Source organism: Labrus bergylta, chromosome 15 (assembly GCF_963930695.1).
Source record: "Labrus bergylta chromosome 15, fLabBer1.1, whole genome shotgun sequence".
Classification (NCBI taxonomy): Eukaryota; Metazoa; Chordata; class Actinopteri; order Labriformes; family Labridae; genus Labrus; species Labrus bergylta.
This window is the reverse complement of record NC_089209.1, coordinates 9,203,620-9,229,762: the sequence shown is the minus strand read 5'-3', so window position 1 is coordinate 9,229,762 and position 26,143 is coordinate 9,203,620. Positions and strand designations below refer to the sequence as shown.

The 26,143-nt window shown below is 43.0% G+C and overlaps 1 protein-coding gene across 2 annotated transcripts in view; it reads right to left on the bottom strand.

Annotated features, from left to right (window-relative positions):
• Positions 1-26,143, bottom strand: part of fut8b (fucosyltransferase 8b (alpha (1,6) fucosyltransferase)) — a 92,070-nt gene that overhangs the window by 25,245 nt on the left and 40,682 nt on the right. Inside the window, exons 2-6 of one of the 2 annotated variants that reach the window (XM_065963547.1) lie at positions 20,622-20,773; positions 20,165-20,500; positions 8,633-8,751; positions 7,320-7,482; positions 129-243 (exon numbers count right to left, since the gene is read on the bottom strand). In XM_065963547.1, the coding sequence (XP_065819619.1) occupies positions 129-243; positions 7,320-7,482; positions 8,633-8,751; positions 20,165-20,367 (600 nt within the window). In that variant the 5' untranslated portion in view covers positions 20,368-20,500; positions 20,622-20,773. Of the gene's footprint in view, positions 1-128; positions 244-7,319; positions 7,483-8,632; positions 8,752-20,164; positions 20,774-26,143 lie in introns of both variants that reach the window. The other variant, XM_020628265.3, reaches the window with a different exon arrangement.

The window sequence follows — 26,143 nt, the reverse complement described above, 5'->3', positions numbered from 1 at the left end:
TCTATAAATGTGTGTGTATGAGTGAGGGAAGGAGAGAGAGGGAGAGAGAGACAGAAAGAGAGACAGAGAGAGAGAGAGAGAGAGAGTACAGGGCCAGTTGGCGACTCAGCAGGTGCGTCTGTAGATACCTGTAGGTAGGTGATTCTGTTCTGGACCAGATCCGACAGGTCTTTAGCCTCCTTCACTCTCCACTCGCCCACTCCGTCCGCCTGGCTGAGGTAGTACAAGTCTGTCATGATGGACCTGCAGACACACACACACACACATTTCAACACATTAACTAAAAAGGAACAGAGTCAATGCTTGCAACAAAATCTGAGTTGTTTTTCTTCCGATTTTAAAGCTATGTATTAAGGATGGGCATATACAGCAAACTGAAAGAGTAATTGATTACTCGCATATTAGATATATTTATCACCATATAAAAATAGGTAAGACGGGGGGCCTCTTGGACCCCCTCCCTGGCAGCTGCTTTAATGTGGTATCCTATGTTTTCTGTGGAGTGTCGCTCATTACTGCGTGTCTGCAGGACAGTTCCCAGTTCAGACTAAAAAGGATAAGTGATGGTAACATATGACTCCGCAGTGAGAGCTGTCCATGACTCTGTCGTAACAGCCTCCTTGTTGACATCATTTAGCTACGCTTTCCTCATACATCTTTTTTTACTTTCATAGCTGTTGTCGCTCGACAAACGCCAGCCGCTCACGGGAGCTTTCTCCTTCTATGAAAACTTAATGGAAACATATCTCCAGTACCATTTTAGTTACCAACTAGATCTTCTCCGCTCTGTTATCATCAGAAGGACGTGTGCTAACAGGGCTAGAAAATGAGGTTACATGTGACTGCCTGCTGTCTGTCCTCACTGGGCTCTTATGTCCTTCAAGTGTACATGGTTAAACACCATCAACACCACTTCATGTTATCGTTGTCTTTTTTCATCACAATACTCAAAGACATGGCTGTTCCTGTTCACGGCTGACATGCTGCATGTCACATTAAATGAGTTGAACTATTGAAGCCTAAACAATACGTGTTACTCGAATATCGACGGCAACATCAAGCATCACGCCCCTACAGTGTATTATTTTACACTCTCATTTTTTGTGTGTGTGTTTCTGTGTTCATGCCGATCAATTCTCCCGTCCTCGTCTGAGAGCAGTCGAGTCAAACGCCTCTTTCGGCTCACAAAAATAGTTGAACCGCAATGCATCATGGTATGTATTGCTATGATAGTGACCATGGGTTGTGCACAGGTGGTGCATGCATTGTTGGATACACTATACTATATATTACGGTATGATTATGCTCACTGAGAATTCAGTGAATAGTGAGTGATGATGTTGGACACAGCCACTAAGAATATGAGGGAGGGGTTCAGTACCGAGTTCATAGATCTCAATATAACTAAAAGAGGTAACTTGCAAAATAAGAGCGAAAGAAATGTCTGTATGACAAAAATATACACGACAAAAATACTCACAAGATTTACACGAGTTTGACAAATACACATAAATATAAAGAGAGAAACGTTGTGTTTGGATCCATTAAAGTCAAGCTAGAAAACATTGTTCCCTTGTATATATGGTATGGAAAGATTATGTACATACTGATTATACTGTGATAAGTTTGTCTTCCAGGTTCCTGGCACTCAAAGCCCGACCAAGGACCTGGTTTGGGCTCAGTCCAAATTATATTCACTCTAATTGGGAGAGGTAGGCTGCTGCAGTACCACAGCGGGGCTGTGTATCAATATGTCGAGAGGATCAGAGCGGACTCAGCTCTGTTTGTGGTGTGCAGGTGCATCATAATCCAAACAGGAGGAAAATGAGAGCTATAGTGTGTGCATGTAAAAAAATAAAAATAAAATAAACAGAGGAGAACGAGGCATGTGGAGCTGCACCTGGAAGACAAACTCATCTCAGGAGGAGGAAGTTATTCTGCAAGGCAGTAATAACAGAGTCAATAAAGAAATGTCTGATTGATTTCTAAATCACTGCAATGTTTCATGGATCTTCAAAAGATCAGTGTTAAAAGAAGGAGACCACACACTATTGTATGCATGTTGGGTTGCACAGCAAATAGCTGACATGCTCGGTGATGACAGATGTGGGCTTTTCCCTCTAAACTGTACAGAAAAAAAGACAAGACAACCAAAGAAAAACAACTATCAATAATTCAACAGGACAACATAAGCAGTAATACATTTAGGGAAACAGCAGCAACTTCTTTTTCAGTCCAGAACGGCTTGTTATTATCTAAAGCATGTGACTGCTGCGAGGTCTATTCAGATCACACAATGTCCTCTGCTCTATTTTATCGGTTTCTTTTTTGACCTGAATAAATAAACTTTGATTTCTTTTTTTTTACTTTGGAAAACATGTTTTGTCTAACTGGGATCCATGTCGGATTTCCTCTTTCCCGTCTTCATGTCTCCCATTGAGCTGGACAATTGAGAACATCAATGGGCAGTGAACAATATTGACTGAGCAGCAACTCAACACAACAAGTGGAGTGTTACTGCTCATACTACACACCACTATTACTGACAGTGTAGCTATGAATCTTATTCATTGCTTGTTACCGACCTCCTTGGCCCGTACACTTTATCTAGGCCACTTAGATCGTCCGACACGGGCCTCCTGGCTGCACGGCTCAGGCTCAAAGGTGATCAAGCTTTTGCATTCAAAGCCGCTAAACTGTGGAAGAGCCTCTCCCATTCCCCCTCTGCCCCCACACGCAAAATGATGATTTCTCATTGATATTTATCGTCTCGGTCTCGACCCCTAAATGTCTTGGTATTTCCTTGTTCTCTGAGCAATCTGCTCTCGGGTATGTCTTGGTCTCCGTTACTATGGTCTTGACTACAACACTGGTCAACATTATCAATATGGCAACCGCCATTGTTGGGCTTCAAAATGCCTCTTCAGAAACCAATGGGTGACATCACTGAGGATAGGTCCGTGTTTATACAGTCTATGAAATTTACACAACAAATGCCAGCCAGCGCAGCTCCAAAAGTTCCTACAGCACATGTCACTTTTAATAAAAACTTCCATCACCAGACAGCAAATATTTACAGTATACTGCGTGTGGAACATTACCGGGGCTCAACATGCTTTCAGGATAATTTTAGAATAAGTGTCATTACTGTCAAGCCGACTGACGACGTCAGCGTCTTTCTGGTGGCTTGGCTCTTTTTTGGATTAAGTCTGCCATCTGCAAGCTTCTGACAGTGAATTTGTATACACGTCAAAGACTGCCAAATATCGTGACCAACCACTCAAGGCATCCCCAAGGGCGCTGAAGTATGCAGCTGAGGGCAGAAGCAAACACATCACACACACTCACACAAACATAAACACTTATGCAAGCTTAATTTATTACTCACATCTCCGACCCAAATCAGTCACATCCTGTGTGGCTGAGGATCCTTATGTATGTATTCAGTAGTGCATGCGCAGAGATGCACACACACACACACACACACACACACACACATATAAAGCAGATAATTGAAGGGTGCAGCATTTCTACAGTGCAGCAGGGTGAATAGTGCCTTTCTCCACAACTAACACTGTATCATTACTCATTGTCCCAATTTAAAGCGGGAACCACAGTGTGTGATGAACAATGTCAAACTCCCCTTCAGGAGCGCACAGGGGAGCCATCAGCGCACCTCTGAGGGAAGGAAAAGCAAACCTGGCCGGCGGCAGATCTTAACAAGACGAAACCAACAGACAGGCCCCTGAGGGATTTAGCAGCGGGACAGCGGGAACACCAAACAGCCATGAAGTGCTGCGCAGTCCACACATCACTGTGTATTGGAGGTGTGTAGAGTGCACCCAAGTGTAATGTGTGGTCTTGGACATATGTGAAGCTGGTGGGCTTCCACAGTGCTTCTGATTGGCTCAGACTGCAAACGGTGAGCCTGCAGTCTTGGCAGCAGAGCAGAGCTGCTCGGAGTTCTGACGATGCACCAAAAGGGAACGGGTTTTTGGAAACATGAAAATCAGCCAGCAGCCAGGTGAAGCAGAGGAAGTTTTTAACTGGCCCACATGTCTATATCATGTTCCTCTATGGACTATTGTGATCCACTTAGAGGTAATTACTCACCTATAACATAACAGCTTTAGCTAACAGCCCAGTTCTTCCTATTGCATGTTCCAAAACTCTGCTGTCCTTAACATGACTTTGGGATTAAGCCCATTTTATTTCTCTAACACAATGCAATGCTTCTATTTAAAGCTCCTGTGAGTTTCTTTAACTGGTTATGAAACAGACGGAAATGTGTAGTGATGCCTCTTTATGATCAACAAAAGCAAAGAAGACCATCAACCAAAGATTTAATATCACTTTTCAGGCCTGTAAGCACTATGTGGCGGGTGTCAGGTGTGATGATTGACAGCATGCTGGAAAACAGCCTTTGTTTGTTTGTTTTTGCACAGCAAAGATTCACCATGAGGGATATAATTAACAGTTAAAAAAATGCAGACACTCTACCTAAGCTAGTGCTGGATGAGATCTGCATAGAGATAAGGTACCACTTTATCTACGGGGGGGGGGGAGGGGAGATTCAACACAAACCACATAAATGTCACTTCAAGGTTACATTTGAAACTCTTCTCGAGATTTCAATCTTATCAAAGAACACAATGTTATTCATAGTTATTAGCAGATGGAGTTTGATGGTTGAGTAGCAGATGTTTTAACTTTCCGGTTGATTGAAGTTTCTTTTTTTAATAAAGTTTATTTTGGGGCTTTTTATGCCTCCCTTTTCTAGAGACAGGGCAGTGGATGGAGTCAGAAATCGAGGAGAGAGAAGGGGGGGGGGGGGGGCGACGATGACCCCCACCCTGGGGACCTAAGTATCCACACATGGGGCATGCGCACACCAATCACCAGGCCACCAGAATTGAAGTTTGATTGAACACTGAACTCAGCTAGTTTATTTACACTCCTTTTACTTTTTCTTTTCACCAAGAACTGGTGTCGAGAGACTCTTTGATATAAATGTTTAACTACAGAATAAGCTACACTGATCAGGTGTTTTATTACAACCTGTTCTACAGTATTTTGATACAATCTTTAGTACCCGCAGAGGGGTATCGTTTCCTTCATTTCCTGTCAAACACCAAATCAACTTTGAACAGCTGCTCTGTTGTAGATTTCTCTGAACTTCCCCGCCGTTTCCTTTCAGCTATCAATGAAACAATCTGAAACTCAAAGCGGCGATCATTTTCACTGGAACAGCAGGTAACTCACTGCATACTTTATTAATGTTCTACTTTTTTTTTATTTAACTTGTAAAATGTTTGGGAAACCTAACTCGCTTTCATGAGCACGAGTGCTGCTTTTAATCGAGTTAAACGTTTTATTGCTCTCCCTGCCTCTGAACCTATCTCTGCTACACACACACACACACACACACACACACAGAGTTCCACGTGTTCACTCTCTGTGTGTGTGTGTGTGTGTGTGTGTGTGTGTGTGTGTGTGTGTGTGTGTGTGTGTGTGTGTGTGTGTGTGTGTGTGTGTGTGTGTGTGTGTGTGTGTGTGTGTGTGTGAGACGGGTTGAGGAATCAGTCTTCGGAAAGCAGCTTAGGCAGCGACAACTGAGACAATAGACACAGTAAAGCACTTCAGCTGGATTACAATGAACCTCTTGGCTAAGTGACACCGGGCTGTTCTTCATTCAGGTGAATGGAAGGCCAGCCATCCAGTTCACAGACGGGGTGTGCCTGTGACCTTTGCCCGCGACTTTTGCCCGCTTGTTTCCCTGAAAGTACTGCGAGTGCTGCTTTCAAGTACTCCATTAAATAGTTTCCACTTTTGACATCATCAGCAGAAAAAAAAAAAGGCTAGAGGTGGTGAACAGCAGCCTGTGAGTCACTAAACAACTCTGAATGCCTCCAAAATAAAGAAAGGAGATTAAAGGTTCTGATACACTTGCCGTGAGGATCCTGAGCTCTCTCTATATATATATATATATATATATATATATATATATCTCTCTCTCTCTCTCTCTCTCTCTCTCTCTCTCTCTCTCTCTCTCTCTCTCAGTGGTGCATCTCAGGTTCTAAGTTTATAAATGAGTCTTTGAATAGAAGAAAATATTTTAATTTAACTTCACACCGTCTTACTTTCAAAACAACATTTATTGGCAACATTTCGGGGGCTAACACTTAATCAGGCTAACAAGTCCAGATCGGAAACAATGACTGTTTTTATGCAGGTCAGACTTTGTCGTACCCAACACACCTGTCTTATGAAATATATGTGCAAACTATTTTTATAATCCAAACCTTTTCCCTTACAGCAAGGTTAAAATAGAAGCAACAAAACTTCATTCTTTCAAACTCTTCCTTGGGTGTTGCTTTGGCCTCATTTAGGAGAACTTGAGCACACGTTTTTTTCTTGTTTTCTAACATAATTCTTCTGACGACAGGAAGTTGATGCAAAATAAAATGCAGAATGTTCTGATTTGAATTGCAAAGTAAGTATGGAGACCCATACTTGGGTGTCGGGGGGTTCAATCCCCAGCTCCTGCAGCCACATGTACGATGTGTCCTTGGGTAAAACACTTAACCCCAAGGTGCTCCCGCTACCTGACAGGCTGCATATACATGTGCATGAATGGAATTTGCTAATACTGATGGACACTTTACATATCAGCCTCTGCCATCAGTGTGTGAATGTGTAGGTGTGACATGCGATGTACAAGTGCTCTGAGTAATCAGAAGACTGGGGAAAAAAAAGCTATACAAGCTCAAGTCCATACATCATTTAATGTTATATATCAAAAAAACAAATAAAGCGATTACCAATCTAGAAAATGCACTCCAAACTGATGCTTGTTCTATTACAGTCACATGATCTGTGATACGAGTACAATTAGGTTAACACCAATAAGAACCGAGGTTCAGCGTGGAGGGCTTTACAAACCGGTTGTACCAATGACTGCTCAGTACAATCACTTAAGCCCATCAGGAGCTAGAAATGATTGACCTAGATAGTGATTCCTGAGACTGAGCATCACAACCAATACTCTTGATAAAGAAATGTTTGTTAGAAAGCTCTCAGACCACTATTACAGAAAGGTATAAAAGGAATTATATTCTGGAGGACTCAGTTTCCATCAGCCAGGTCTGTCTTGACCTTCTCTCTAGAGGGCTGTTCACTGAGAAATTGCAATAATAACACCAGTCAATCTGTATTTTTTTTACTCTCCTTTCAGTGTCTGCTTTGCCCATGATTTAAGTCCCTTTGGAACATTTTGACATTTCCACTTGTGTCCGCCTGAGACTATATATTCTGCCCACCTCTCCTGGTGTCCCAGGTCCTGCAGCAGCGTGTCAGCGTACTTCTGCCTCTCGCTGGTCTCAATGTTGGCCAATTTCTTCACCTCGCTGCGCACAAAGTACCAGAACTCCTTAACGCCGTTCTCCACTCTCCTCCTCAGCTCCTCCTGAGTGGGCCCCGGGCCTGTGTCGGGGTGTGGGGGGGGGGGGGGGGGGGGGGGGTGGGGTTAGGTGAGAAAGAAAAAACACAGCTCAGAACAAAACCAAACACCGATACTCAGCTGGCAGCCTCACATTTGAAGCACACGTATGATCTTAAACAATGAATCAATGAGTTTTTTTTTATTTTCAAAGCAGCTCTGTTGTGAATACAGCTGGAAGGAACGAGGAGCGAGAAGACGCCAGGAGCTTTAGGAATGTTTGAGCAGGAGATTATGTGAGCTAAACAAGCTAACGGCTTTGAACAATGTTTCAGAAAATCACCGTAAAAAAAACTTCCTTCTTTCACACTCTGTCCTCAGGTGTTGCTTTGACCTCATTAAGGAGCACTTGAACACTCCCCCCCCACCTCCCCCCATTTTCTCACACAATTCTAATAACAGGAACGAACTCTATACCCCTCCCGAGCCGAACAATGTGGAGAGACCCCCATGGACACCACAGCTGCCTGCTCTGGTTTCTGAAGCTGAGGAACACAACACACACAAAAAAAAAAAAAAGCGAGGGAAGGGAAGGACAGCCTCAAGCAGAATGAGAGGGAGGTGTTGGTGTAGAGGGAAAAGCTTTTTTATTTTTTTATCTCACACTCTTTCTCCTCTCTCTCTCTCCATCCTTCGATGGAAATAAAGCTGGAGGGTATTTTTAGATTTTTCTTCCCCTGCGGCAAGATGGAAAGGCTGACCTCGAGCTGCCCTCCTCGCTCACATGTCCTTCTTTATTTTCTCTCTGTCGGCCTCTTTTTTTTCTCCTCTCCCTATGCTTCCCGGTCTGCCATTGGGGCATTCACACTCTTTGCACTTCATTCACACATTTCCCCTCTACCCTGACAGCTTTCCTGCCCCTCTGACCGCTGCTTAGAGTGGCAAGTGCGCACCTAACCCTGCCTATTTGACTGCACGGCCCTGCCATCATTGCAGTTGAGCCGCCGCAGGTTTACCAACTGACTAGACGGAGAATACTCCGCCGGAGGGGAAAGCTCACGGAAGCCTTTGACTGCTTTAATACCATATATAGTCATCCTCCCTACCTTAAAAAAAATCAATCCTCTCACATTTCTGAGGGGGCCGTGCCAAATCCTAGCCTGCAACCTTTTCAGACGCCGGTGCTCTGCTTACCGTCTCCAGTGAGTTTCTGGAAGCTGTGGATCTTCTGTTTGGCTCTGGTTAGCTGGTCCTCCAGGGAGCGTAGTCTCCCAGCAGCCAGGGAGCCGGCTTCTGCCTGACCCTCTGGTATCCTTGGAGAGAAAAGACACAGGAGAAGGTGGGGTGGGTGAGCATGTGTGCACATCGATAGATGGCAGAGAATGCAAAAATGTCTTACTGTGCAGAAAAAAAGCCCTCCTGAAGTTCCAAACCTGTATCACAGTATTCCCCCAAAACAAATCTAATATGACAAATAATTCTGTGAAATTGCAGCCAGTGATAATTATTTTTAATACTAAATTATGTGAAAGAATTATGCACATCATAAGTCTTCAAAGACCAAACAGACATCTTTGAGTTGCTCTTTTACTCTGAGTACCAAAAACCAAACCATGAATTGAAATCAAGCAGAGTGAAACAGAAATCATATAATTTTGCAACTTCTTTAACATTTTTTATTTCTATATTTCATCAAATGGTAAAACAATAAATTCAGTTGCTGTCAAAGAAACTGCTTTGGCTATAATTGTATGCAAAACACACCTTATCAGAGTTAACACATATTTCCAATGCAAAAAAAAAAAAGGAGATAAGAAGACAGGAATCAAATTAGCACAATGTTTCACTAGTCCTGTTCTTGTCACACCATTTTTAAGAATCAGCAGTAACGGTTTAAAGTAAGCTGTATAGAAGTGTGAAGGTTTTCATCTTCTCTCCGTCATCATCATTAAGCATCCCTACCACTGACTGGATGATGTGCACGCCACTAACTTTACTGTAATTAGAAACGCATGGAGGCTGCTCGGCAAATGTTGTGAAATTCCTCTAACGCCATCAATAAAAATCACACTCTGGATACATCTGCAGAGAAATGCTGCGGGGGCCACACATTTGCACAACTCCGCTCTATTTTTTTGTTTTTTTTACATCTTCATCATCTTAGTTTAATTAGTCGTTAACGAGGTGCAGGAGTTTGGAGGATGAGTGAGAATGTTTATCAACCAGAGAGGCACAGCTCAGACTCATATGTGCTGGTGATTCCATTCTCATTTGGGTGATTTCAGACTTTAAAGTTGTGGTGAACGCTGAGTTGTGACTGCTGGCATCTCGTGGAGTTGGCCTGTAAAAATATGTTTTTATTTGCTGAGGCACCTCCGTTTAGACTCATGGAGACCTGTACGTGTTTCTTTTTTTCCATCTTTGTTAGGTTCATCCATGAAACTTTAACAATACATTTTGAGGGAAATTTTAACCTCTTGACAAACAGTTACATCACGACCGCCTGTCAATCAGATCAGCCACTAATGTGAAAAACGTTTATCCTTCATCAAATCCAAACGGATGAATTATCAACCCCCGCCGGCCGCCCTGTACAGTGTGGGTCGATCGAGACATGAGCTAATCACACCGCTATTGTTTTTTTTAAGGCTTGTAAACTTGCTAATTTCCACTCTAAAAACCAGCGTCTTTGAATGTGTGTGTATGTGACTTCTGGTGCTTCTGCAGCCAGCCTCAAGTGGACAATCAATGAACTGCAGGATTTTGCACTCCCGCATCACCTTCAATTTTTTAACCCAAGAGGCTGCCTCTTGGTTATGATACGACACGGAATGATACTAAACGACAGAACAACAACATGTGATACGATACGCCTTATTGTCCCCTTGGTATAATTTGTCTTGGACTCAATCTGTTACCTTTGTCTGCACCCTGCTGCTCTCAGTCTTTGTGTTACGGTGCGTCAGTTCTCTTGCATGTGTGTTGTGTTTTATTGTTTTGTCATGCTGCTGCTGCTACTTTTACTGTTTACTGTTTACTGTCATTTACTGCTATGTCCCTCAAATCGCCCCTCAGGGATCAATTAAGGACTCTATCAATGTGTTAAGTTAAGCATTCAAAAATAAAGAGCTGCTACAAACAGCTATTCAAGAGCAGTAAACGGATTAAATATAATTGCTAACTGTACTTAACTATTTATCGGTAGCTGCACTGGAAAGCCCCTTTCATTATCAGTGTGTGCTGCTGCAGTGGACATGCTGCTCTTCAATGTGTTTAGTGAGACTGAAAGATGTGCTGTTAAGCAAACATATGCTAAGCTAACAAAACACTTAATTATATCTACGCTATGATTAAATCCATACCTTTATTGCCCCGGTTTGTGTAGCTACACTTTGCTAAAAATGTAAACATGCATTATAAGAGGTGTAAGCTAAAGAAAATCAAACTTAAATGGTTTGGCAAATTAACAGATGATAATGTTGCACAGCTAATGGCTCATTACATTTGAAAAGATGTTTGGGCACAGATAAAGTCATGTTTTTATACTCCAAATGAATGCACTAAGTGTATCCATATATGAATGCTAAAACTGCTCTTTGTTAAGAGTGTTTACTTCCTGATTAACACAAAGATATAAATATGAATGTTGACGCTTCTATGTCTCACAGCTATGAATAACTACTGAATCCAGAAAACACAAACGAGGACTGTGACAAGCGAAGAACACAGAGTTCAAAACAGCCGTGGAGAGAAAGAAAAAAAAAAAGAGCCGCCACCGACATTACACCCAATCAATTCCTCTGCATAAAACGATTAAAAATGGAATATGTTGGAATGCACAGGGGCATTGGTGAAGTGCTGCAAAGGCCATGTTAATGAGTCATCAAGGCTTGCAAACTCAATTTGCTCGCTGAGTGAGGAACATCAGTCGCTGGCAGGCATAAAGATGAGACTTTTAAAGTTGCAACAGCTCTTCTTGCTGCCCCCCCCCCCCCCCCCTTCCCAGTCTTGGGCCCCTAAGATTCCCTGGCCTCCACCTTCCTGAGCACAAACTGAGCACTGAGCCTCAAAGTCAGGGAAATAACTAAGTGAGGGAAAACGGGAGGATATTGTGATTCCTAGATTATGTAACCCTTCGACCGACAAGGATCCACCTCTCCATACCTTTGTGGCATCACATTTTCTCTTGTGTGGATGTCATAGTGTAGTTTGATGCTTCCTTCCTCCATGGTGCACCAGTTTCAGCTACCAGACAAAGATCCTTTTGAAATGTGACCCATGTGTGTTCCCTTTCCTAATGTGAATGAGAAACTGACTTCTTTTACTGCAAAGTCTGTTAAAACAATATTCAATGAGGACACACCCTAACCTGGTTTAACGCCATTGTACAGGAAGTAGGACTATTTCCACAGTGACATCATTTCCCAGGGTAAAGCAACAGGATATCTCGTTGAACTAGGAAGAAGAACTAGGCCAGACCAGATGACTATAGATGTGGTACAGAGGTTAGATAACCTGCTCTGGAAAAACAAACGCTGCTGAGACACAATGTTGGTGCAGGGAAAACACAAGCATCCCCCAAACCAAAAGATGTAGATATAAAATATATCCAAACACTCAGCTGTATCTAAACCCACAGACACACACGCAGGAAGGAGGCAAACAGTGTGCACAAATACACAAATGATCCCTGACGGTATCTCCAGAGAACCTCAAGCGGAGACGAGACGAGGCAGCTGGATTCAACAGCATCTTAATCAAACGATACGGGAGAGAGAGCAGAGTGGGGGGGGGGGGGGGGGGGGGGGGGAATCTGACTTTTGGGAGGTGGTGCGGAAAGAATTGGGGTGGGGGGGGGGGGAGGATACCGTGCAGTGAAAGACAAGCTATGAAAGCGAGGGGTGATGAGCCCCACCGGCACTGAGCACTGAGCCGGAAAGCAGGTGAGGTTCAGCATGTAACCCAGTTTCCTCTGAAAAGCTGCCCCAGGTGTCGAGGCCTACGCTCCCTCCCCTGCACATGGTAACCACGGAGTTCATGGAGCGATCAGAGACAGGCGAGGAGTCTGAACGGAGGGGGCATAGGTGGCACTGCTGCACTTTCATATCGACCTTGTCAGCAGATATAGTATACATGGACTACAAAGGAAATCCAATGTGGCAACCTGGAAAACCATACATATGTATTTAGATGTAAGGTGCAGATATAGTCAGGCCACAGTATTGACTTCCCATTCAGAAGGAGCTTTGATTTACTGTTTTGAAGTATTGCACTGGAGTTGTTTGGACCCCCCTTCAACACTAAAATACAGTTATTAGCAAGAAAGGCAGTATACGCATTGATCCAATACCTTGGTTTTCTCCAATACACTTGACTTATTTTCCCCCCAGAACAGCTGACTACCTGCATTATAGGTGTCACTTTCTACAACTGTTGTCAACCATATTTACATGCAGCAATTTACCTCTGACACCATGCTTAGTGTGTGAAGCTTAAAAGCTTTTTAATGTTTTACTGCTGTGTCCCAAATTGTAGTCCATCAAATGTGGGGAATCTGGCAAATTGTTATATTTTAAAGGCATCCCTATTTAACAATAACCAAAAAACAAAACAAAAAAAAGATCAGAGAAGATCCAGAGGAGCGTCGCACAGGTCATGTTTCAAGGTAGAGACAGAATATTTATTGGCAGATGAGCTACTGTCAGACAAAGTTCCTTGACTTGTTAGCATTAGCTAGGTAGTAGTGGTTGAATGCTAGCAATGCCTTTTGAAACTATTACAGGACACCATAGATAATGTGTATGATCAGAGACACATTTGTAAAATCAAATAATTGATATATAATCTTAAATACAATCAAAACAGCTAAATGTTAGCAATTAACATGTTTCAAACATTCCTGTAAGCTATCCATTTACAGCTTTCCTATCGAGTCTCTCAAAAAAATTAAAAATTGTATCGTTAGCAACTCCTTAGCTTAGAGTAGTATTTGTTCGTGATGGCTGAATGCTAGCATTAGCTGCTGTCTGCTGGTAGCAAATTCCACATTTCCTTAAGCAACATCATTTGAGCTTCGAACCCAAAGTGTGATGTCACAGGAAAATAGCCCCAGTGTGAATGTAGGGGGTAGGTTTAAAAAAAAAAAAAAAACTTTCTTTAAATTATCATGTCAAAATAGTACAGAAAAATACAGCAGTGCTAGAGAAGAGAGTAGTCTGAGTCAAAGCTAACTCAGTTCTGACAGTTCGTGGGTTCTCATCTTGCAATATATAACGGTAACACAACACATCTGAATAACTTTTTAAAATTAGAGTTAATATTATTTTAAAATGTAAAAAAAGACAAAATAACAAGTTTCATTATAGAACAAATGGGGTTTCATCAAATCAGGAACTGCAGTGAGCCAGAGTTGTTAGGGTTAGCTTAGCTTGTTTCTAGGCGCTAAACCTGTTTTCAGGTAAGAATTTCCTTAATGTACTCAAGCCAGGAAATAATACAATGATCACAATCAAATCACATCCTTACAGAGTTGGTAGCAAAGCTCTGTTTTATGTTTGTGTTTGAGCAACCATTTTTAATCATTTCTAGGTGTCACTATCAGGACCAAAAACAATTTTATTAATAAACAGTGATGGACCAAATGGACAGACAAGATCCAGCATTTCCTGAGATCCTGTGTCATACCAAACCGAATGACTCCAATAAGTCAAGCTTATCACCACATGAATGAGAATAGGCAACAACAAGGTGTAAAGATTCTGGTACTACCATGAAAACCTGCTGCCAACGCACAGAATCTGTTTGAGAGACCTGTTTGAATAGATAACGTTAGCAACCATGCTACAGCCATATAAATGGTCTGATTGTACTCTTCTTCGTGTGATAAACTACAAGAGATCTGTGAGTATCTGTTGTGGGAATATTCTGCAGTTTGTCAAATCGGTGAATCTAATCTCTATGTCTCCTTCCTCTGCTGTATCCACGTTGTGTCTGTCCACTGACTCAACGACACCATTTCAAGTAAACCGATTCTTAATGCTGCATTGTTGCTTTGCATGCTTCAACGCTCCAGTACATCCAGTTACACTCTGAGCCCAGGACTTGACAGAGATGTCCTGACCACAGACAGACTCCACAATGGGGCTAGTGTTTGTGGTTGTAGTTGTAGACCTTGATTTGCCGTGCCAGAACAACAGAGGGGTTGATGGGAGCTCAGGTCTGGCAGTGGCAGCAGGAGCAGCAGCAGCAGCATTTTTTGGGTGGTGCCGTATTAAGTTAAAGCGATAACCCAAGAAATTAGCCGTATCACTGTCCCTTTATATCCTAGTGAACAGTGGTCTAGGTACAAGAAATTAGCCGTCTTTTTTCATAGCTTAGAGTTTAGATTTCTGTTTCACTTAAAGCTCCTGAGTAACTTTCAGTTTGTGTCAATTTTGGCGCCCCCTGTGGACAAACTACCTCTTATCTCTTTGCTGATCTTGTCCTGTATGCGTAGGTTGTATTCACTGACAAAAAATCCTACCCTGCTTTCTGAAACATTTGTATCACTTATTGTAAATGCAAGCTGTGGAAACATTTATAAGAAAAGGGGGTTTCTTCAGCACACAGTAAACCATCTTGTCTGACACCTACCCCATGAAAGTCAAATCTAGGTACCTACATTTTTATCGTGATTGGAACCCTTGGTATTGGAGCACCACTCCTTCAAATATAGTGCAGTCTTTTTCATGCCATCCATCTGGGTCCTTTCCTCTTCACCTCCTCTGCATCACCCCCTCCCTTCCTTTTCCTCTTTTTTTTTTTTTTTCCCTCTGCTGGCATGCCTAGGGGATTGATCAGGTCCTCATCGCTCAGCCCAGCTGTCACTCTAACCCCTCGCTGCCTTCGATGTCACACCATCAGGCTGCCGCGTGTCATTGTCTCTGCAGGGGCGTGTGGCTCGCTGCCCGCGGTGACTGACAGCTGCAGAGAGGGCGGAGCCAGGAAGACTGAGCAACCCGACCTAGTGCTCACCTCTCATTAATGCTGCTGGCTTAGCGGTGGGCTGGCATGCCGCCTGTCGCTCATATCAGTCAAGAAACGGCCTGGATAACGGGGCCACCGAACTGAAACTGAGGGCATGCCAGGTGATGCTTATTTAAATGTGAATGTTGATTAAAGAATGATTCATTTAATCTGACCTGTGATCTAAAATAACTGATAACTCAGAAAAATGGGTAACACATGAATGAAGTGTGTCAAGAATATTAGGCTGCATCCAAAACATTTTTAGTCAGTTGAACACATTTATTTGTGGATAATACTTCAACAGAACACCACATTTCTATATCATCCTTTAGGAGTCTCATGTTTACCTGGAAGACATCAAAACTTTGTGTGTTGCTCAAGGACACATCGGGCATGTGGCTGCAGCAGCTGGCGATCGAAACCCCAGACCTTCCAGTTGAGACACGACCGACTCTACCAACTGAGCCACAGCCGAGACAATGTCTTTAATCATGTGAATTGACAGGTTAAAGGATTTAAGTTAGCTTCCCTCTCGTAAAAAAAAAAAAAGGGACAAGCTAAGATAAAGTTAGAGACATCTCAGCTCAGAGTCCCAGAGGCACTGACATGGAAAACTGAACGACGTTGACTCAGAACTCTGAAAATGCTTTATTCAGTGTTTTTCAGTTATATCATTTTTTTTTTTTTGTGAACAATGAATATCGTATAATTCCTAACCTAAAAAACAAGTTGAGTATGTACAAACAAGCCAGCAGCAGTTCATCCAACTGCAGCTCAATATCCATTATCATATCATATCATGTACTCCCAAAGAACATTTATTAAACACCTATTTTTACTGCCTTTTGTCATCGTTTATACCACTTTTAATCACCAGGTCCATTTGTTTTAGAGAGGAGAGGACCTCTGTGGGTAATTCAACTCCCTGTAAAGAAACACAGCCCGATGAACACTGATGGATTTTGAGATATGGTTTGTAAAGTTTACAGCCTGCCATAGAGCATGTTGCAGCCTGCTTCTCCTGCGTTGCCCAGCTCAGCTAAAAAACAATGTGTGCAAAGATTTGACTGGCAAAAAGCAAGTAATCTCTGGGAGTTCTCCACTCCTAATTCAAATCAACAACTGCAAGGGGCATCTCTACAGAATCATCAGACAAGTATGTACATCTTCTCAGTGAAGCTACACAAACGTGCCATCAAGAAAATCTATATCCAATAAAAACTGCTTCAGTATGCCTCTCAGTCTCATATGCGGAGGGAATGCACAACACTGCCCGACAACGCAATGCACATCAGTCTAGTGCTACTGTGGTATGAGGGCACTAACCAAGTTATATCCCACACTGAACTATAAATCCACACAATGCAGTGGGTATCTACTGCACAACAACTGAACACAAAGGTGGAATCATTTCAGTGTTATGGGTTTAAATCTCTCTGAGGCCCCTCATCCAAAATGAATGCACTAATCTGAAGGCGAGGTACTTTGTATGAATCCTTCTTTATTATCCAATGTCCGTGGGATTCATTTCCTCAGTCCAAATCTGCAGGATGGGGAAGTGGAATGGGTAAGCCGTGCGGCGAGTTAGTCGATTAGCGGGCTAGTGAGTTGTTTCGCAGTATGTCAGTGTGTGTCTACCTGCCAGGCCGGAGTCTGGCTCTGTGCCAGGCCTCTGTCAGCAGTTTGCTAGTTGAATGAGGTGGAGGACAAGCAGGAGGAAGAGGGAGGTGAAATAGGAGTGAAATGTGGAACAGGAGGAGGCACGGGGAGGGGCTGTGGAAGTGGCAGGAGTGATGGGCAGCTCGCTAACAGCCTCTTTGCGTCTATTAGGGCTCTAATGTAAGGAGAAGAGACACTACATGATGGAGCGCTGGTGAAGTTCTCTCCTGGGCCTGTATCTGACCACTGCGCACGCACACACACACACACACACACACACACACACGAACATGTACAGGGAAAGGCACAAAATTGAACAGAGGACAAACAAACCACTGTCTATGTCGATGGCTCATAATGCCTAACTTGGGCAAATCTACTGCCTGCTGTGGCAGATACTTAGCTGTAGCTTGTAGGGACTTGAGAAGGCAGTGTAGCGCTGCTGCTCCAGTAAACAACTGCGGAGGCCTCGGTCCCAGATCAACAACCGAACTCAATAACATGCAACAAGCGTGCAGTGTGTCGGGGACCCATCTGGACACTGGTCGACTGAAAGCTGCACTTGTATTTTATGCCATGAATTCCACCTTTGTTTTTGAGCCAATTTTGAATAATTACAAAAGCAAGGGATTTAATCAGGGACCAGCTGTCTGACGCAACGTGTGTGCGTGTTTTTTTTTTTTTTTTAATGTTTGTGTGTGCCCTGATGAGGGCCCAGCATCAAAGTGAATTGCAATATCACAGAGCGGCAGCAATGGCAACATCTGAAGCATCGGGTTCCCTGTTAATGTGAAGCACAGCAGGACATACTACTGCATCCCCAGCACACACACACACACACACACACACACACTCAGAGAGACACACAAACCCATGTACAGGCCCTGTGTTTATGTGTAAAGAGAAAGGCTGTCAGCATGTGGAGATAAGAGCAGAACCATCTGTCTCTCTATTACACATAGCTTGAAAGTGTCAGTGATGCTGTGTGGTTAATGGGCTCTACAATGTGCTATTGTCTGCAAAAAAAAAAAAATAACACAATGAAATCTGGTGAGGTGTGCGACAGTCCATCCATCTGTCTGTCACACACACCGTCTCCGACGCCAGTGATCATGAAACTCTGCAGCAACGTTTGTTCAACAGTAAGACGACGATTTAATCAGATGCTGATTAAATATTTGCATAAGCTTATAAATAAAAATCCACATCATTGAAACATTCTGGCATTTGAAAAATGAAACTGATTGGATCGGACTTGCAGGGACCTAGAAGGTGGACTTAATTGTTGGTCTTTGCAGAAATGTAAGAGAACGATGCACTGTGCTATCGTAACGTCAAAAGCAAGCAGACCGACCATGCATGCAAGAGGAGTGCATTACATCTGACTGCTTATCTGGGTGTTTTGTACAACATTTAAAAAGCAAGGATCCAGTAGAGACAAACTAATGGAACTGATGCATTTCACAAAAGCACTCAAACTGTTGATGTAGCATTGGCTTTGCCACTCCTGCAGATGTTCAGAAAAGCTCTTGATTTCTTGCCAAAGGTAAGGATAAGGACCACAGCTGTTACTGTTGATGAGGTTTGTTTCTGTAATATCCTGCTTCATTTGGGGAGCTTAGATTTGTGTCTTACATTTGTTTGGATCCTATCTGGAGATTATGTTTACACAGGAAAGAGATACCTGCTCACTCATTTTTGTGTAAATGTTTTAAGTAGTGTCATTACGACTGTGTTTAGATCCCGTGAGTGTTTTCCCTTTCACATCTAGATCACACTATTCTATTCCTGAACTGACTGAGTCACCTCAGTGATGGATGATGAACCCCACTCTAATGTCTGGCTTCCACCTTGTGGATTTGGCCTTCATGTTTATACCATCGACTGTAAATAAAGATGGAAGACTTGACAGCTCTCCATAAGTAGAGCTAGAACATTTGCAGCTCCCTTCTGCTCACTGGCTGTAGTACAGGTCAAAAGCTCCGCCTCCTCCATGTTAACAGAGGTGACAGTAGACAAACAAAAAAAAAAAAATCCAAATGCATGTCAAATAAATTATTGTCAAACCTGGTTTCTATCATTTGAGTTAATTCCTAATATGCTGATTTATTTATGAGTGTTCTCTTCGAAAGGTTATTTTCTAATGTTGTCCGCTGTTTTTAAGAGCCATGATTGACAGCTTTGTGGACAGATGTGGCTCCTGTGGTGAAGTGTTAGCAGAAAAGAGGGCAAGAGATAACATTACAAACGCTTACACAACACTGAACTTTCCATCACCATAAGTGTCTGCTACAAACTGACACAGTTTTTTTTTTTCTACCGTGGACTGTATCGACTCTGCAGCGTTTTATCGGTAAGTACTGGGCAGACTCTGGCTCCAAATAACATCAATAGCACAATGAAGCCCAACAGTGACCGCTCTTTTCCCAAATATCGTGAATTATCCACGTCTTTTCATAAAACAAGGTGGATATCATACAAACTTGTGTCTTCTAATGCAGCATATTCCATCGTTTCACACTCAGGAAGTTCGTAGTAAGTCTACCTTGGATGGTTATGACATATTAGACATAATGGCTAATAATCTAATCCACTTTGGAGAAAATCAATGGGATTTTGACTTCCTGAACCACACTGTCCAGCTCTATATGTCAGCACCCGTAATGGGGTATTTTGGCTTCATTTTTGAACAACTAAAGAAGGTGTGGACAAGTCGTCCATCTTTATTTACAGTCAATGGGTCATGCTAGTAAATGAAATGAGAGAAGTAATACAGTTTATCTTCTGCATCACCGGTATTGTTTCAGTTTTATCATTATAATTTGTGTCACTGACTCACAACTACATAGTTCAAGTAAAGGATATGCATGGCAGGATATCTAGATAAGGTTTTAAATGCCTGACACTGGCTTCAATCACCCTGGCTATATATTGAGGTTGCTTAATGCCATATAAAGGCGTATCCACATTTCTGAAACAAAAATCAAATCAGTTTAAAAAGACAAATATTCTTAGTGTAGCTACAATCGAGCAACTCCACCATTTCCACCGTATTGTTACCTTAGCGATTCGGCCATGCGCCGCAGGTCTTCATTCTGCTGCTTGAGCCGCTCTAGCTTGGCTAGGATCTTGGAGAGCTCCCTGCTGGACCGCTCCGGGTGCTCGCTGTCTCTCACCAAGTGACCACCAATGTAGAAGAGAAGGGTGCCCCAGGCCAACAGCACCAGGGTAATCCAACGCCATGAACCTGCCCAGGGCCGCATGGTTCAGCCTCGCCCGCTCTGAAAACACGTCTCGGTGTGCCTGTACACCAGCTGACCCCACCGGCCTGCCTGCCGGATGTGCACACACTCTGTGCCCCCGTCACCACAAGTGCCACAGCGCCAACCTTGGCATCTTTGCAGGGATGGTGTACAGTAAATGCCAGAAAAGAGCTGGTTATTGTTTGCTTTTGGCTCAGGAGTGTGAGGAATAGGCAGTGAGTGTTTCTCCTGCTATCAACCAGCGTATCCTGTACCTGCTAAAGCATGGCTAGCATGTTGGAAGTCTGTGCTTCAAAGGCTGGACAGGTGTTCTCTCCCCTCCAACCAGATCCCGGTTGACCAGCTTGTCCCACACTGTCTTGCAGTTTCCTTTGGTCCCAGGGGATTCTTGTATTACAGAAGTGTCCTGTGGAAACAAAGAAAGGCATGGTTTGAGGACAAGCTTGGAGCACAAGTCTTACAAATACTTGATGTGCTTGATCAGATAAAAAAACATACGATGTATCAAAGGAGTGGACAAAGCCACCATGCCGTCTTTCACTAGTTTCTAAATCCTCTTTTTGGACCCCCTTTTTATAGCACTGTACATTTCTAACAGGTTGTTGTGGAAGCAAATGGTCAATCACAGGTTTCCATGTCTTAAGGTGTACATTGCCTTTTCATCAATTTACTCTGAATGGCAAGATACACATCACAACATTTACAAAATACACATCACATCAGTGTTGGAGAACACCTGAGCTAGCGAACATTAAGTTATAGAAAATTGTTGACAAAGGCTGAATAAGTCTACAGATGCCCCCTGCAGGTTCTTGAGAGAATGCAGGTTTGAGTGAGGCAGATCCGCAATGGTTTCACTTTTAAAAACCTGAATTTATGTCATGTAGGTCAGGGATCCAGCAAGACAGACAAATAAACCTGAAGAGATGAGCACAGCATGAGGCATGCCTCATGAGAGAGCACAGAGCAGGGCAGACAGACGGACAGATACAGCCAAGAAGCAGACTGGTCCCGACATAACCCTGTCTCAGCAGCCTACAGGATTGATCAGGATGACACTGCAATTTGTATCAACATAGTGATGTGCAGTCCACGAGACGTGCTGCATTGCTTTTCAGGCAGGACAGGGATGTTCCACTTGTCCTGCCTGCTCGCAGACACACAAACACATACATACAGCCATGCATAACTTACTATACTGCTCGTTTCCCTTGACACCCATACCGCATCCTTAATCACAGCCTACCACAACACACTTCCAACACTTTCTCCCTTCACATTTAGTTAAAGCACGACTAAGCCAGACAGTTAATGGATTTGTTTGGAGGTGGTTAAATCCCACAAAAATCTCCCCGAGCATTTCCTGCTCCCCAAAGTGCCCGCTGCCATCCCTGAAGCCTCCTCCGTGACTGAATGCAACATTGTCAAGGTGATGCGGCGAGCCCAATGGAGCAGGCGGAATGAAAAAAATCCCTGGATCATCACTTCCCTTCATCGCAGAGCAGCGGGGGAGACGGAGATGGACGCGTGCCGGGTTTATGAAGCAACCTTTGCTGTCAACTCACCAACAAAGCCCTGCCACGCAACAGAGACTGGTCGTGTGATGGGATGAAGACTGGCAGGTGTGTGAGTGCAAAAACATCTACGCGTGTGTGTGTGTGTGTTTGTGTGTGTGTGTGTGTGTGTGAGCATGAGTGCTATCATCTTTGAGTGTGTACCACAGCGTGCTGGAATAATACCAAACATCTTAGACTTTATGTGAGTGGTGGTGGTGGAGCGCTGGGGTTGATTGACAAGTCGCAGTGTCTCTGGCGCTTCCGCCTGTGAGCATCCGAGAGAGGAAGTGTTCCTGCTGGGGTTCGCCTTGCAGCAAAGAAGTAGGTTAACAGTAGCACATCATGTTTACCATGGCTGCATAGCTGATATGTAGGACATAAATGGTGCCGTGCTGCAATCCCAGAGAGACTGTTCGTGCTTCACTTGTGAAAACAGCCTGGGAAAAAAAGCAGCTAAAAATCGCTAAAGCAATGAGATACAATCTACGCTCCGTTATTTCTTATTGAATGATGCAGGATTATCGAAATCTGCACAGACGCTCATTCCTTGCCGGTGATCCTGTTGCGACTAACCTAGGCTGACACAAGGGTGGCTCCTCTTTATGCATGCAGCACAAAGATGTGCTGAGCTGTGTTTTATTATGGAAAATAAAAGCTGCAAGAGGGTAGCACTCCACCAGCTAATGCACAACTGGGACTTTACTAAAAGGCAGCCTGCGAAAGCCCTTGTCACCATGTTTGAGGAGCCATAATGAGGTTTGTGTTCAGTAGACTAAAACTGATATATATAAAACTGTGGGATGAGGCAGGCAACTGCTGCCAAATAGGATATGGGATTTTTTTTTTTTGAGATAACACTCCTAGCTAGTGTTCTGCTTATAGTTGAAAGTCAAGCTAAGCCAGTAATATATTACTGCTGTATTAATAGAACTCTGGGGAAATTAACATGAACTCCTTGCAGTTAATGGCCTACTCAGTGATATCAGTCGAGATAAAAGAGGCAAAAGCTGAAGAAAATGATAAACTTTTCTGTACATCCAACTCTGACCACTGCAGGAGAAGAAAAGACAGTTTCCTTTAAAAAGGTACACTCCCCATAATTTATCATTTCTATTCTGGCCCATTGACACTAGAGACCGACCAATGAATCGGCCCGCAGATAATATCGGCCGACATTAGCATATCAAGTAACTAACAGTATCGGCTCATTTTATTACAGACATGTGTCGATAGTACTTCACTTATCTACCAGTCAAATATCATTTCATTTGTGTATCATACAGAACATATGCAGTTACTTTACAGTTGAGAGACTAACTGTGTTTGATAATTGCATTTGAGTGATTAATGCAATAAATGTGTATCTACAGTATATCTATCTACATATCTCAACAGCTCGCACATAGATCTAAGAATGATATCCGATATATCAGCCGATATGATATCATATCGGCTGACATATCGATATCTGATTTTTCTCTCTCCCAAATATCGTTATCGGTATCCGCCCAAAAAATCCCATATCGGTTGGGCTCTACTTGACACAATAACTCGATGACTGATGATGTCATCAAGGTTGCCTTCAGTTAAGTTTGAGTAAAAGACATTGATAAGAAAACCCAGACATACTTGACCCATGGCATCTGAATGATGAGGGGCTTTTAACAGACAAGGAAATTCTAAAAGAAAAATGTTTGGGATTTGCATTATGGGAATTGTAGGATCCAGATTCTCTGACTTTCATTTTGCTAACTCCTTTATGAATTTGCCTTTTGCAAGTCCCTTAACCACATAGAAGTGAAACACTGAATAGGTGGAACGCCCCGTTAATAGCCTCGTAACACAAGCTAACATCATTAACATCAAGGGCGATGCACAACGATCCGCATAATCAGGTATAAAATACCAGGCTCGTTGGAAAAAAAAAACATCCTTCACACTAAAGGTCATGAATATGGGGTTTTCGATTGTTGGAAATGACAGTGAAGTCTGCTGAGCTCACACTTTACGGCGATTGCTACACAGTCTAATGCACTATTAATAGCAAATTCACCCTAATACTGGGTGGAACAATTTGAGCTTATCTGGTCACATTAGCGAGCGCACAGAGTGTGTAGAGGTTGGGTAGCAGAATCTTAGATCAACTGCTTGCAATTAATTACTGCAAGCACCGGATAATCATTACTAAAGAGAAGCACTCTATTGCAGAGTGTAAAAAAACACAAAGGATTATTGGTTAAATTATTATTATTTTTTTAATTACAGCAATCAGAAAATGAGCGAGGAAAATGTTATGGTTTCTTTTAGCTCAGCCTTCGCTGTGATGCATTCAGGGACTGTCTTTTCCTCGTTTCAGATTGCCGTGTTTCATGATTAAAGGAAGGAGGAGAAATCTATCCTGCTCTGTGTCAGCAGAATGTGCCACAATTAAAGAGAAAATTATACTTTACTGCAATTTATTCCTACTGATGATGATACTACCAGAGATTTAGCCGGTGCGAGTTTCTCACTGAAAGACGTTTCCATTTTCTCAAACCTTTCACATCTGCTCTGGAGTCACCACGAACAGAGGTTATCAATAATAAAGACTGTTCCGAAATAATCTAAAAAGTTCCCCCACTGTGGCACAATCATTTCTAAGTTGGACTGTGTGACAGATTTGCTGACGATGGGGTTTTAGAGAATTTGGTCATATTGATGCCTCTTTTTTGTATTCCTCTTTCTTCCACATATACCCCCCCCCCCCCCCCCAACATTCTCATTGTTTTCCAAGTACAGTGGGAACATAATTACAAGGTATTAGAAACTGTGGGCGAAAATAAATATGTCACTTGTTTGTTTGAATTTAGAGTTGCCCCACCTTTAAAAGGAGTTAATATGAGGACATTGCTGTTCATTAATTGGACCCTCTGTCTCCTACAATTAGCTCCCTCTCGACCTTGCGCTTCAAACACCACCATTGTCCCACAATGGCCCTCCCCTTGCTGTGACAGCAAAGTGAAAGAAGGCTAATATAGTTTGGAACATGTAGGACTGGGAGTTGGACTATCAACCCCCCTGTGAAATCCCTTGTGCTGCAGCAACATCCATGAGCCTGAGGGGTCAGCAAAGGGGACCTGCTTTCAGTCCAGCTAGTTAATCTTCAGCGTGACTCAGGCTGCAGCAGAGGTCATCTATCAGCACACATCGGTCTCCTGGCAATAAGCGCGCGGTGATGAAATCCACCGCTGAATTATGCATGGAGCTCGGATACGCTTATGTTACACCAACACAACCACCTCATGTTGGGGACAACTGGTAGTTACTTTGATACCATACATGTGTCACTAATCTACGTTGGTGCACAGGTGTATTAGCATGTTGCTAAAGGCAACTGTAAGGGGTATGCAAAGCAAGACGTTGTACGTTACTGCAACAAAACCAGCCGTTAGAAGGACATCAGATGGAAACGAATATCAGCATTACAAGGAGGCCAATGGGAGAAATGTCATTATCCACAGCTGTCATTTTACTTCTCAGTATACGGCCAATTCTATTTGAGAAGTCCGACTTTCGGTATCGAGGGGAAGCTTGCAGGTGTTTGGACCACAAAAAAGCAGCAGGAGAAACATCAACTCACACTCTGGCAGCAAATTTTAACCATTATTTATCCAGCGATGCTTTGCTGAGCAAGCTGTTCTTGAGAAACAGCCTTCTTTATAGCCATTAAGCTACACTCATTTCCATCTGATAGCAGCCTGGTGCTGCCACGGTTTCCTAAAAATGAACACTGAGCTGCTTTTCCTGGCTTATTTTCTCAGCTGGTCTGGAGGTTCAAAGCAACGACCTCACAGCCCCCAACCCCGGTTCCCCGAGCGACAGATCACCCCAATGGGGTCAGAAAAAAAACAGCGAGACGCGTTTCAAGTGCATGTACCGAGACCAAAAACACTCCATAGTCATGGATCATACAAAGGCATAAAAAAAACCAAAAAAACAATCAGCCAATCATTATGTATTCAATCCAAAAAGCAGAGGCAACAGAGAATAGCACAGCAAATGTTTCAGGCTGAAGGATCGTAACCTGAATTGTTTGCTCCCCTGTTTCCTGCCATTTGCAACAACTAAAAAAACACACCAATTAAACGAGTGTTACACTTTTTTTCTCATCAATATGAATATCAAGTCTGACTCATCCAGCGGCAGAGTGCTCCCACTCTCACAGCTCCTTTTTCTGCGTC